The following is a 13,676-nucleotide window of genomic DNA, read 5'->3' as shown; positions in this document are numbered from 1 at the left end:
CAACAGGCCAAAACAGAGAACAACTGGACCTCTGAAAAGGGTGGCCCACCAGCCCCAGCCTTACCAAACGACATCAGCTTTCTTCTGCAGCTTTTAAAAGTCAGAACCGCTGCTAAGTGGCCACACAAATGTCATCAGTCAGCCCGAGTTGGTCAGGGGGACGGAATGAAGGACGTAGGCGGGAATGGAACACAGCTGCCGGAATAAACCCAGAGAGGGCGGCTCTTGAGGATTAACTCTTCGAACAGTAGGGAGCAGAGAGAAGAACAGATCTCTGCCAGAGCCTTGATGATGAAAACTGGACACTCTGCCACCCGAAAACCAGGGTTCACATGTCTGGGAGGAGGACAGTGGCCCCCAGAGGGAGCGGTACAGCTGAGCCAGGGCTGTCGGGGGTTGGTGTTCTGGTGCACAAGCAGGGGCAGAAATGGAGCACGGGGTTGTTACTGTCTGCTGAGGGTGTGCTTCCCCCGAGAGGGGGCAGCTCTTCCCCGGCATCGGGGTGACCGAAGTTTGAAAGCCCGGCTGTTTCCTTCTGCACGGACCCTCCCCCACCCCACCCTCCCGGGCAGCAGGAGGTGATGGCCCAAGTGCACATGGAAGTCTCTCGAAGTTCAGACGGCTTCATCCCACGCTGCTGTTGTCTCCACTTCCAATAGCTGTTGAATCCTGAGAAAGCTTTCCTTTGAATTGTAGTATCTGTAAAACTGGAGGCAGGAAAGGGCAGAGGACGCCCTTTGGATGCAGGAGCGGTTTCACCCCAGCCAACAGCTCTGCTCAGAGATCTAGTGGTTCCGCTCGGGCGCTCCCAGAGGCGGGGCAGCTTTTCTGCGGCCGGTGCCCCGCGTGGCGTGTCGGGTGGATGAGAGTGTGCTCCGGGACTGCGCTCTTGCCCGGGTGCGTGCTTCTCCCTCTGGAACTCCTGGCTCTTGCCGCGATTAGGGACCTCAAAGGGCGCGCAGTAAGTGGGAGAGGCCCCCGTTTCTTGTGTCTCGGGAGGGTAAATATTTTGTTTTAGCACAGGCTTCTGTTTCATATGCAGCACAGATGCAGAAGCCTGCAGGATGCGGGGCTGCTCCAGACTAATCCCGTCTCAGAGGGAGACAAACCTGTGCTGATTAATGGGGCTTATTCGAGATTCTTAAGAAGCTTAATTTCAGATGGGTCCTACAGAGGTTTTTAAATAGCTTAGGATTTGGTTCTCTTCAATTTTAAAAGACCTCTGTAGAATTAGCTCTCTAGCTATTAGGATGATCAGAAAATAGTTGATTAGGTGGAATATTATGCCGTTATCACTGTTTGGAGGATTATTAACTGTGTTTTAATTAAATGAAAATTATACAACAGCTATTTAGCTTCCTTCTTTTTTTCCTCTTTTTGTTCTATTTGCAACTCCCATCCCCCTCCCATGGCTTTTCCAGCTGCCCCAGATACCCCACAGCAGAACGCACCATGAGGTAGTCCCCTGAAGCTGCCCAGAGCAGAAGGGGCGTCCCCACCCCAGCGTGAGCTCTGAGTGCTCCTTGTGCTCTGGGGGTGCAGGGTCAGCTGTTTCAGGTGCCCCCCCTTACTGTGAACCCAGACCCCAGTGGTGGGCTAGGTCTCATCGTAAAGCTGGACATTTTGGGGTGGAGGGTGTCGCACTTTGTGGCCATAGTGGAGTTTGTGGAACACAGCAAGCTGGGCCCTCCACACTTGCGTGGTGAAGGCGGGGCTCAGGTTGTGGTGGACAAGGGACTGGAAACCAAAGTCTTTGGGGGAGGCAGAGTTCTCGACCTCTGTGCCATGTGGCTCACATTCAAATTCTGTGGGTAATTCCAAAGCTCCTCAGATGACTCTAATCAGGGAGGACAATTGTCACTGATGACGTCGCTCAGCCTCTTGTGTCTCTTAAAATGAAGCCCAAGGACAGTCTGCACCAGCCTCACCTGGAGGCGGAGAGCTTCTCAAATTCAGATTCCCAGGCTGCGCCCCCGAATCTGATTTCATTGTGCTCCTGGCTGAGCTCACTCATCCGTGGCTCACGTACTGGGCCAGTGTCATGGCGATCACTGTCCCCTGAGCACCCTGGAGTTCTGGGTGAGTGCATGGGCCTAACGTTTCCCTGGCCCAGGTGGGCTCCGGCCGGGCAGGTGCCGCAGCTGCCGAGCTCCCGTGGGAAATACCTGCTCCTGTGGGGCGGCCGTGTCAGGCTGCCAGCACACAGTCACTCAAAGGGCAGGCCCACCCTTCTCTTTGTGTAAGCATTCCCAGCAGGTATGGGCAAGGGGGCGGGGCGGGCATCCGTCCATTTCAGGGCCTCACCGGGGCCATCTGCCACTCAGAGCCTTTGCCCTGTGTCCCTGCACAGCCCCTGTGCACGCACAGCCCCTGCACACAGGCCTCTACACGCAGCAGGGGCAAAGGAGCTGGGGAGCCACAGCACCTGTTTCAGTAGGTTCTTAGGGTTTCTGAAACTTCCTGGTCCTGCCACCTGAGTTGACCCCCAACAGGCTCTCTTGGTCCGTCTCACCTGGCCCACAGGTGCGAATTCAGGTGCTCGGTCTGCTGGAGAGACTGAGGTCGCAGGGGCCCCAGGGCTGCCTTCGCCACTCTGTCTTCTGGCCCTGCCCTAGGTGTGTACCTTGGCCCAGGACGGAGGAGATGCCACGTAACTCTCAGAGTCAGGAGCTAATCATTACACCTTGGAGCACTTACCCGCCCTTCACCCCGCCTCCTCCTGGTTGAGCACAGACCTGCCTTTGTTTCTCCCTCTGTGGAGTGGACGAGACTTCATCTCCTGGTTCTTCTGAGGCTGAGCCCAGGCCCGCACTGTGGCTCAGGAAGGAAGGGAGCAACAGCAGGGTCAGCATCGCAGGCAGAAGGAAGGAGAAAGGTTAATGAACTGGGACGACAACGGAGAAGGTCCTGTACAGCTTCGTCTTCAAAAAACGGAATTCTAAGGATGCCAGATCACAGAAATAGAGAAAAGGCATGATTATATGAGGAACTGAAAAAAGCAGGCGTACTCCAGAGTTTGTAAAGGTCATAAGAAAATTCTAAGTACGCTTTCATGCAGATATGTTTGAAAACTTCTATGGAATGGAGCATGTTCTAGGAATGTGGAAATGTTCAGAACCACTCAAACTATAAGACAGGAAAGAACTTGCCAACAATATAGCGTTTGCCTTGCAGTTCCTGGTGCCACGGCCCCGTGGTTGTTCCTGGGGAGTCAAGGCGTGGCCGGGGCTGCTGCAGGCACTGACATTCTGGGTCCCCGTGGCCATCTGGTGTCCTGTGTCAGACTCCAGGTCGCACTCAGAGTGTGGGCTGGGTGTTGGATGCCCGGGGTGCTGGGGTCCCTCTGCGGGGCGCACCCTGCTGGCGTCAGAGAGACCCAACACCTTCCACGTGCTGGGCCACCAGGGTCAACATTGTTTTCTACTTTTCTTTCTTAATGTTTTAAAACGTGGGCATTTCCCATCTCTTCCAAACCTGTTTTGTTGTTAACATAAAACAATGCTTAATTGTTGATCAGGTTGCTTAGTATTTTCCGTACAAACCGCTAGTGAATTGGTCATTTCAGAAAATGGAGCAACACCATTTCTGTCTTTCTTCACTCCCGTGACCCTCTGTGTGGTCACGATGTCTGTCTAGCAGTAAGCCTGGTCGTGCTCTGAGCCAAGAGCACCTCCGTGACCTTGCAGAGGTTCTGGGCCTCTCTGTTACTGAGGTGTGCCACTGCATCTCGCCTGCCTGTCCATCACGTGAGCCCCTCTGGCAAGCCCAGGGGCCCTTCCCTGGCCAAGTGACCCCAGAGCTCTCCTGCAGGGACCCTTGGAAGCATGTCCCAGGCCCGTCTCGTTGGCCCCACCTTCAGGTCACCAGAGGAATTTTCCCTCCAACCTCCATGATGACAGCCACCAGTGACACAGCAGCCAAACACCTGTTTTCAGTCCTGCGTCTGAACTAAGGGACCTTCCTAGCGCTCAGAGTCCCTGTCTGTACATTCCTGTTTCATGCACCACAGCCATGCGGGGTCCTGAGGGCCATCTTCCCACAGGAGGAGCAACTCGAGGGACCTCAGGGCTCGGGGAGCAGCCAGTTACTACAGGACCAGCTCAGGTGATGGGGTGGAGGAGAAATCATCTGTGTCCCTCCCTGCACCGTGGAGCAGCCCTCCGCCTGATCGAACGGGGCCAGCCCGTGCACCCCGGTGCGAGACACTCGCTGGATTTTCTCATCAGTGTCTTGATCAGCCTCCGGGATGACGTCTGCATCGATCGAGTCTGCCCTTACGGCATCCGCGTCGTTTCCCCCCCAGGGGGGTGGGGGGCATATAGCTTTGGCCGTGAGCCGGTGTGTCTGCCCCATCGAGAACTCAGGTATTGATAGCCACGTGGTCTCAAAGAAATTACAACTACATAAGGATTTAAAAAATATCTTCATGTTGCCCAGTTTTTAAAGTCTCTGTTTTACTGGCCACAAAGTGACCACTGCAGTCCCAGGCCCATTGGAAAGGGGCGAGCTGGACCCCATAGCCCGTCCTCTGTCCACAGCATCACGCTCCTTGCACTGGTCTCGTCTGGGAGGGAGAACAGCGGGCTGCAAACCGCGCCCGCTGCTGACTTCACATCAGCTCCACTTTCCACTCCATTCCCACAGAAAGCTCAAGGATGAACGTCCCCGGCGGCCAGCCCCCCCCGAGGGGTTTCTCTACGGGCGTCTTTCACTCGCTCTGAGCAGTTGGGACTGCTTGGCAGGGATGTGGCTCTTTACACACAGGATTTATTGTTTCTTTTCAAAGAAATTCTTTGCTGCCCCCTTGTCTCGGCTCACTGTGGGGACCTAGGATCTGAATTCATACACACACACATACTCTTACCTCATGGAATGTAATATGCTCCTCGATTTTTTTCTTAAAAATGGGATACCTCTTAAATTTTCTGATTGTCAACTCCCAGCAAAACTTGAACATGCAGAGGAGCTCTAATAAAATGATGTGAGCGCAGACGCGCCGTGGCCAAAGTGCCTGGCCGGTTCCCACAGAGAGAAGGAAGCCGAGAGAACAGGACGTGATTGGGTCAGTTACGTTGACTGCGATTTGACCCGGAGCAAGGCTTCCTCCTCTCTGCGTTAATTCTCCTGGAGCTGCGGGAGGGGCTGCAGGAGCGGCTGGGGGAGGGGCTGCGGGAGCGGCTGCGGGAGCAAGCTGAGTACAGTGAGTCACTGAGGTCTCTCCCGGGCCCAGCACCCCTGCTGTGCAGAGCAGGGGGGCTGGGCTTTATGTCATTAGCATTACAGATCTGGGTCTAGGGGGTGACGTTCTTTGGTAATTTGTTTACAGTCTTCCTTCATGTAACAATCAGCTAATTCTTGGGGGGGGGGGCTGGCCTATCAGTCAGCTTGTCCTTGAAGACTCAGCCATCAGCTCTAATGAAGCACAGTATTAATTCCAGAATGTGTTTTCCCCCAGCAACAACGACTGGTAGGTTACACTGGCTTCTCGTGATTAATTACGGTCAAGCTGTACCTATAACTATAATAAAGGAAAGAAGTCCATATTGTGATTTCTGACCTAATTGCTTTTTAATGGCGCTGATTTTCTTGCTCATTTTCAATCTGCTTCTAAGAAGTCGTGTTCCCAGGCAGGAGGGGACATTGGCATCTGTCGGCTGTCTTTCTTCAAGTGGACTCGGTGCTCACTGTTGCAGTTGCCGGAGTGCTTGTGGCCATGGCCATGGCCGTGGTTGAGCTGCAGAGAGTCTAACACACCCGCATCCTCCTGCTGCTGATGTCCCTTTGCAGGGGACACCTCCCACTCTGCGAGCAGGTCCTTCATTCCCAGCTGTGGGACACTGCGTGGGAAGCTAAGTCTCAAAGCAGGTTTCTGCAGGTGCACAGGCCCAGGGAAGGGCTTCGGCTGCTCCGACGCTGGCGGCAGTGGGTGTAACTTCAGCGTGCTCTCAGGTCATGAAGGCTGGTGTTAGGGGCCCCGTCCTGGGGCCAAGGGACAGGTCCCGGCCCTGCTTCAGGCCCACACCAAGGCTCATTCACGCTCTCCACCTTGGTATTAAAATGACCAGTCAAGTTCCTGGCCAGGTGGCCCAGCTGGTCAGAGTGTTTCCAGTACACCAAAAGGTGTGGGTTCTGTTCCTCGTCAGGGCATGTACCCAGGTTGCAGATTTAATCCCCCGTCAGGGTGCTTACATGAGGCTACTGACCGATGTTTCTCTCTCCTTCTACTCCCCACCTCCATAACGTCAATAAGTATGTCTTCAGGTGAAGGTTTTTTGTTTGTTTGTTGTTTTATTTTTTTAATGACTGGTTGAGAACAGTTTCCTGGGCCAAGGGTGCTCTAGCTATCTGTCCCAGCCTCTCTCTGAGCCGGACCAGTGGTGTCACCAGCTCTGTAACTCTGAGGGCCCTCAGACTACATGGGACTATTCCCTGCAGCCCTTCCAGGCTGGAAGCCTGCGGGATGCTTTGAGCCTGCCTCAATGCAGTGCTCTCTCAGGATCCTTGGGAACATCACCTCTCTGGGTGCATGTTCTTCAAAGTCTGGAGCTTGCCTTGAAGGTCCGTCACGGGTTCTGCAGAGCCTGCTCCTACTTAGCTGGCCATTTCTGTCTGTAGGGGATATAGCAATAGCAAATTGTGGAAATGAACAAGAAAAATCAGTGCATTTAAAAAGCAGTTAAGGCCCTGGCTGGTGTGGCTCAGTGGACTGAGCACAGGCCTGCGAACCAGAGGATCGCTGGTACAATTCCCAATCAGGGCACATATCTAGGTTGCAGGCCAGTTCCCAGCAGGGGACGCATGAGAGGCAACCATATATTGATATTTCTTTTCCTCTCTCCTTCCCTTCTCCTCTAAAGATAAATGAATAAAATCTTTTTAAAATTTAAATAAACAAATAAATAAAAAGCAGTTAGGTCAGAATCACAAGTGGGCTTCCTTTGTTTACTGCGGCTGTGTGGAGCACTTGCTTCTGATCAGTCAGCATCTTCCCCTGCAGGTGTCAGAGTCCTGGGTTTCAGAAGAGCCAAGCTGCGCCCTTGCATTCTGGGTCTTAGAGACCAGCTTGGGAAGTGCCTCACTGTGACTGGCCCATAGTGTGTAGCCCTGGTCCCTGAATGGCCGTGTTCTGGGCACTTCAGGGCTCTCCCCAGAGCCGATGTGTCCCTTGCCCTGCACCAGCATCCCCTACATTGTTTGGAGCCAGCCTGGCGGGGTGAGGGACACATGTCCCTGCTGTCCAGGGTAAGGGGGAGTGGCCAGGTGGCTGTGCCAGGTTTCAGAGACTGCTGTGTGAAGCCACACGGGCATCCTTCGTGCACACTGCTGTAGGCAAAGCAGAGAACGAGGGAAGAGCAGCGGCCTTGGTCCCAGCCCGGAGGAGCAACCTCCCCGGTGGAAGCAGAGGGGCCCGTCTCTGCGTGTGACAGGAAATGGGATCTCAGGGCTCAAAGTGCCTTTTTCTTCGCCGTGGCAGAGAGACGTTCTCAGTGTGTTGCTTTGCCCCCAAGTCTTTCATGACGTACCTGCTGTTGTGTTCTGTTGCCTTGTGCCCCGCTGTCACCGTATCTCAGAACAGGCCAGAGTCTGCTGCAGACAGCAGGGTCAGCTTGGAGTGTGCAACCTGGCCGCTCACTCTGCCCAAGTTCGGTGGCCGCTCTGGGTCCCTTGTTCAGAGGACGAACTCTCTCTTTCCCAGGTGTCAGCGGAAGCAGTGGCGGGTGGATCTGCCGGCCACCAGCGTGGTGATCACGTTCCATAATGAAGCCAGGTCGGCCTTGCTGAGGACAGTGGTCAGGTGAGGCCAGGAGAGGCCACCCTCTTGCCCACCTGTTGCAGCTCCCAGGGGGCATTCCCTGACAGGGACACTGCGCACAGGCTGTGTCCCCAGTACAGTCAGGTTGGGGCTGGCTACGGGGCAGTCAGGTCACCTGAGTGTGCAGAGCACGGGGGGGGGGGGGGACCGATGGCTCCTGCAGCCAAGGATTGGGGCGAAGATGGGAGAATTCTGCACCCAAAGTGACCGCCCCCCAGAAGGCCTGCAACCTGATCCCTCTGTCTTTTCTCAGCGTGCTGAAGAAGAGCCCGCCCCACCTCATAAAAGAAATCATCTTGGTGGACGATTACAGCAACGACGGTGAGTACCAAGACCAGCTTCTCCCCTGCGCTGGCCCTTCCTGGGCGCCTGCCTGCGGGAGTGTGGCCGCTAGTGACGCACTCCTGAAGACCCGAATCAGGGCCGCAGAGAGAAAAGCTGCCTCTGTGTGGCGCTTGCCGATTGTTAAGCCTCTCTGCTTGAAGGCAGAAGCCCTGTGGAAACTCAGGTTCAAGCACTCTTGCTTCTTTTCTTTTTCCAGCGGAGGACGGGGCTCTCTTGGGAAAAATTGAAAAAGTGCGGGTTCTCAGAAATGATCGGCGAGAAGGTAAGACTCTTCTTAATTCAGCACCGAGTGCTGACTTTTTGGGGGCCCAGTGACAACTTAAAGGTTTCAGCTAAAGGAACCACGAACTGGGCCGTCTCTTTGTGGCTTCCCGCTACCACAGCCGCCTCGGAGCCTCTCCTGCAAACACGGGAAAGACGTTCAAAGCTTAACTAATTGAAACTGTTTGTGTACTAGGGCAAGAGTTCAAATGACATTTTTGTTGATGTGTTTAGAAAATGGGCTTCTTTCTTCCCTTTACAACCTAGGGGGGTTTCCCCTGAGTCCTACTAGAGTTTAGAGGAACAAAGATTTAGCAGTGGGAAATTTAATAACTCCATGCTCCAGGCATCTGATACAATAACCCAGAGTCAGTTTGACAGCCCGCCAAAGGTGAGCCATCCAAAAAACGGGGCCAGAACCCCAGCTACACACTTACTGGGTTTTGCAAATGCCAGCCTCAAACTCCACAGTCAGTAGTCTTGTCTTTGCTGGAGCTAGGCTCACTGAGTCCACTTTATTGGCATTTAAAAGAGTGATGGGGGGGTGGGGGACTTGTTTTAAAGTGTCTGGACAGGAAGTGGAAATCACAGGGTGAGTCAGCATCCATGAGTCCATGCCGACTCATCCACAGGGTGAGTCAGCATCTCATCCCAGCATCAGTACTGGGAGGGATCTTGGGGGCTCCCCCAGGGCCCTGAGAAATCTCTCTGCATGGAAACACTGCCGAGCTTTAAACAGGGGCCGTATTTGCTCTTTGCGGCCGATGGCTGGTGCTGGAGTGGCAGTTAGGTTCTTTGATCAATGTCTACTCTTTCTTCTGGTTCCTTGTGCGGTCCAGCTGGATCGAAGGCATGCGGTTTCCCTTAGCAAGATTCCAATCAGCCAGTAAGGTGCTCTAGCCCCTGAGGGCCACGTCATCAGCACCGTATTTTAACCAAGTGTAAGATCATCTGTCCAGATGTTCCACACTCGTACACAGTGGGCCCACCTCTGTGCCCACCCCTGAGCCGGCTCTGTTTGCTGGGCTCTCATGTGTCTCCCGAGCTAACAGTCACCCCAGATCTTGAGATCAAACCAAAATCTTGCACTTTGTATTTGCATCTTGCCCTAAACAAGGCACATAGTACCTTTTGGACTTAAGACCAACATATCTGCTGGCCCAGGGAAGAAACAAGACAGGGGAGGACAGGAAGATGTTTTTCATGTTGACGTTTTACTACCGACAGATCACTTGCTGACCTCATAGTGCCTTTAAACCACTCACGAATCAAAGGGAGTGTTCTAAATATGAACTTCCTACTTGCCATGTGTGAGGCAGTTCCTGTGGGCAAACCCACACTGATGCATTGTTTGGGAGGGGGTGAGGCGGGGCAGCTGTGTAAAGCCGGGTTGGCAGGTCTGTGTGGAGCAGATGAAAGGCGTGACTGACGGCCAGGTGAGAAGATGTGCACACAGCACCTGTGCATGCATGTGGGCACGCATGTGTGTGTGTATATGTGTGTGTGGATCCCATTGTTTAAACAGCTACACCAGGGCTGACAGTGATGCGTTGCATAAACTGTCACGGCAACGGAAGAGCAGCCTCAGGTTCAGTGTTCTGGCCCGGGGTCTGGTGGTGCCGGCAGTTCCAACCCGGCAGCTCGTTAGAATCCCTGGAGAACTTAAGAGATGGCCATGCCCACAGTTAAATGAAAAAATCTGGATTTCTAGGGGCGGGGCCTGGGCACCTGCATGTTAAGAGCTACTCAGATGATTCTGGTGTGCTCTGAAAGCTGAAGACCTCGTCCTGGTCTCTCATTTTACAGCTGGAAATGTTAAGGCCCCAAGAGGCCAGGCGACTTTCTCCCGGCCATACGGCCATCTGATGGCAGTGGCGGGGCCAAGTGCACATTCATGACCCGACTCTCTGTGTGACTCATGGGCTTTTTCTCTGCTCCCACTGTCCCGCCCACTTCTGCGTCAATTTGCTTTTCCAGGTTTATTGAGACATGACTGACATGTAGCATTGTATCCACTCAAGGTGCACAACGTAAGGATTGGGTACCTGTGAATATTGTACACCAATTACTGCAGCAAGTTTCATTAACATGAACCACCTCACGTAGTTACAGTGATTTTCTCTTCTGAGAACTCTTAAGTTCTGCTCTAGCAGCTTTCAGATGTGCAGCACCGTGTGGCTAATTGTAGTTATCATGCTGTTGTTCATCACATCCGGACCTTAGGACTGAAGTTTATGCCTTTTGACCCCCCCATCACCCATGTGCCCCGCCTCCACCCCAGAAAGGGAACTCTTTCCTTTTTCCCTCCCCCGGTGCCCCGCTCTGTAAACTGCACCGAAAGCCCACTGTGACTGCTGCATGTGAAGGGACCTGAGACTCTGTGAGCAGAGTCACGGCTGTGAGCAGCCACATCACCTTCGTACGTAAAGTCCAGCAAACATAGGAAAGCTGTTTGTGACCACGCCATCTAGGGACAAATACACTGTTTACAAGACTGTGTGAGACTGAAAAATGTATATTGTTTACAGATCACAAATATGTGACTTGTGTAATTAGACATAACTAATTTGGTGTAAAAGCTAGAAAACTGGGCGTTGTGATCTCTTTGCAACGTTGCTCATTGACTGCCGTTGGAACTGGCTCACTAGCACGTGATACGGTGCCTGGGCGACTGTGTCCCCAGCCCAGCCCCTCGGAAAACCCTGTGGCTCTGACAGAGGAGCATGGCTTTCAAAGCTCCGCGCCTCAGCTGCCTGGTACAGGGGACTACAGTGGTGAGGAGGCCTGTCTCAGAGGCGGCATTTCTGAGAACATAGTCCTCTCTCAGTGCCCACCGGGCAGCGTCAATCCTGCTGCATGGTTTGCAGGTAACTGCCCAGCCAGAGGGCCCGGAGCCGGGGGGGCAGGCGGGGTGGTGCGTGTGCTGTGTGCGCAGTGCTCGCCTTTCTCTCAGACGCCCTCTCCGCTCTCCCCCGCCTCCCTCCTGCAGGCCTGATGCGCTCACGGGTCCGGGGCGCCGACGCGGCCCAGGCCCGGGTCCTGACGTTCCTGGACAGCCACTGTGAGTGCAACGAGCACTGGCTGGAGCCGCTGCTAGAGAGGGTGGCCGAGGTGAGGTCGGGCTCGGGCTGCGGTTTTCCTTGATGCTGGAGAGGGGGAAGGTGCCTCTGGGACATTGGTCCTCTGCAGGGCTCTCCGTGGGGGCACCTCACTTTGCAAGGAGACAGCAGGGGTCAGCAGAGGGTGGTGAGTCCCCTGATGGGCGTGAGACCCTTTGCTTAGGAGGATCTGCCTCCCTTGCATCTTTGCAGCCAGGTCTCCGAGGCAAAGGGGCAAAGTGGGTGGGACCCCCGCCTGGCTTCAGCCAGTGCCATGTGAGTGCCGCTGTTGCTGGTGGCTGAGGGAGGCGGGCTGGGTGCTCAGGGGGACAGGCGCTGGCTCCTTGGGGAGGCTGCCGGCGACCCATGGGCACCCCGGGCGCACCTGCAGACATCGTCCCTGGCATTACGTTCGGCCTTCTGTCCTTTCTCTTGCCTTCTGCTTGCCTGTTGGCTTTCTCGTCCCTGCTAAGAAAGTGCTTTCTTGGAGTGGAAAAGCAAGCTTAATGAAAGTGCGGGAGAGACGTAAAGTGAACGAAGGTCGTTCTCTTTCACGGCAGCAAAGGGAGTTGACAGGCAGTAAGTCACCAAACACTGAGTGACCACCAGCTGGTGGCTTTGTGATCATCATAGTCACTAACTACGTGCTGGACACTCCGTACGTGACCTTTAGTCCAGGGGTCGCTGCCGTCTGACAGATAAGGAACCGGGGTCTCGGGCACCTGAGTGACTAACCAAAAGTCACATCGGTGGCAAAGCCCAGGCGGCAGAATAGCTTTCGGCGAGTGCTTGATGGCGGAGGCCTCTCACAACACTTGCTCATGCCTCGCCGAGAGCAGAGCCCGTCCGGTTTGCACTGCCTACCCCTCGCCCCACCAGGCTGTGCCAGGAAAGCCGAGGCCACACGCAGGCTGCACCCCAGATACCTGAGTTGTGAAGGCACTGTCAGAGCTGTGTCAGAGACCCCTCCCTAAAGGGAGGGTGGCAGACATTCGTTTTTGCTGGTGCCAGTCCTACCAAAGGAAACAAGAAGGAGCCGAGGGGCCCTAGAGGCAGAACAAATCCTGCTCTTCAGCTCCCACACCCCGGCCCCGACTGAGCCAGGTGTCGAGGGTTTCCTTCTTCTCTGCTCTCCAGGCCCCGCACCGGTCACTGGGTTTCCCTGTAAATGTGCACCTGGGTGGCCCGGGAGCTTTGTCATACTCTCCTGGTGTGTTTCTCCTATGTACCGTGTTCTGACACCAATTTCTGTCCCGGAGTCTATCTCCTGGCTGACACGGGGCTCATCAACCAGCTCAGGAAAGTGCTGGCTCTTTGTTACCCGCTGGCTCGGGGCCGTGTCTCTCGCCAGGGCCAGCCGTCTGGACGTGGAGAGGCAGGAAAGTTAAAAGGCCTCGGGCTTACAAGGTCTCCTAGCAGAACAATGGCAGGGCTGCACAGAGACGTGCCTCAGTGTAGGGGGGTGTATTGTCTGGCAAAATTGCGGGTAGGACAGACTTAGCCTCCAGAACCCTCTGGTCACTTCGTGTTGTAGTTGTGTTGGTACTCCGCATGCCACACACTGCTCCTGTGCCTCTAACTTTGCTGATGGGCATCTCAGCCCTCGGTCCGTCCCTGAGGTTCACTGCCACTCACAGATCACCCACGGTCAAGTGCAGCTGAGCTCAGAATGAAAGCAACGCCGGGGCTGAAGTTTAGATGTTTGGGAAATCAGAGAAGGACCCCGGGACACACTGGTGCCGTCCAGGCCTCCAACCGAGTGAACAGATGCCTGGGCTGACCACGGCCCCCGCATCCCATCTCAGGGAGCCATTCTCCCCCATCCCAGCTCCCTCTGTCCCTTGGCGCAGAAGGGGACCTGCCCACCTGACGGCACCGGGCTGGGAAGGCTAGGTCTCCATGGGCATGGGCCAGGGAGGAAGGTAGCCAGCTGTCACAGCACCTGCCTTGCTGACGCCGCCCTTTAGGGGCTGGGTCCTCCGTTGGAGTTGACAACTCTTGCCTTCTCCTTCTTCCTGCTGCAGGACAGGACTCGGGTCGTGTCACCCATCATCGACGTCATCAACATGGACAACTTCCAGTACGTGGGGGCATCCGCTGACTTGAAAGGCGGTAGGTGCCGCTCCCGGTCCCCCCGCCTTGCTCTTCCTGTTTGCGAG

The 13,676-nt window shown here is 54.9% G+C and overlaps 1 protein-coding gene across 1 annotated transcript in view; it reads left to right on the top strand.

Annotated features, from left to right (window-relative positions):
* GALNT2 (polypeptide N-acetylgalactosaminyltransferase 2) overlaps nt 1–13,676 on the top strand; it is a 152,346-nt gene that overhangs the window by 116,883 nt on the left and 21,787 nt on the right. The window contains exons 4-8 of the mRNA XM_037166766.2: nt 7,697–7,795; nt 8,067–8,134; nt 8,355–8,420; nt 11,409–11,530; nt 13,542–13,629. Of these exons, the coding sequence (XP_037022661.1) occupies nt 7,697–7,795; nt 8,067–8,134; nt 8,355–8,420; nt 11,409–11,530; nt 13,542–13,629 (443 nt within the window). The remainder of the gene's footprint in view (nt 1–7,696; nt 7,796–8,066; nt 8,135–8,354; nt 8,421–11,408; nt 11,531–13,541; nt 13,630–13,676) is intronic.

The sequence above is a fragment of the Artibeus jamaicensis genome, unplaced genomic scaffold, assembly GCF_021234435.1.
Source record: "Artibeus jamaicensis isolate MK-2021 breed Jamaican fruit bat unplaced genomic scaffold, CSHL_Jam_final contig_467, whole genome shotgun sequence".
In the NCBI taxonomy this organism is placed as follows: domain Eukaryota; kingdom Metazoa; phylum Chordata; class Mammalia; order Chiroptera; family Phyllostomidae; genus Artibeus; species Artibeus jamaicensis.
This window is presented reverse-complemented; position numbering and strand designations above follow the sequence as displayed.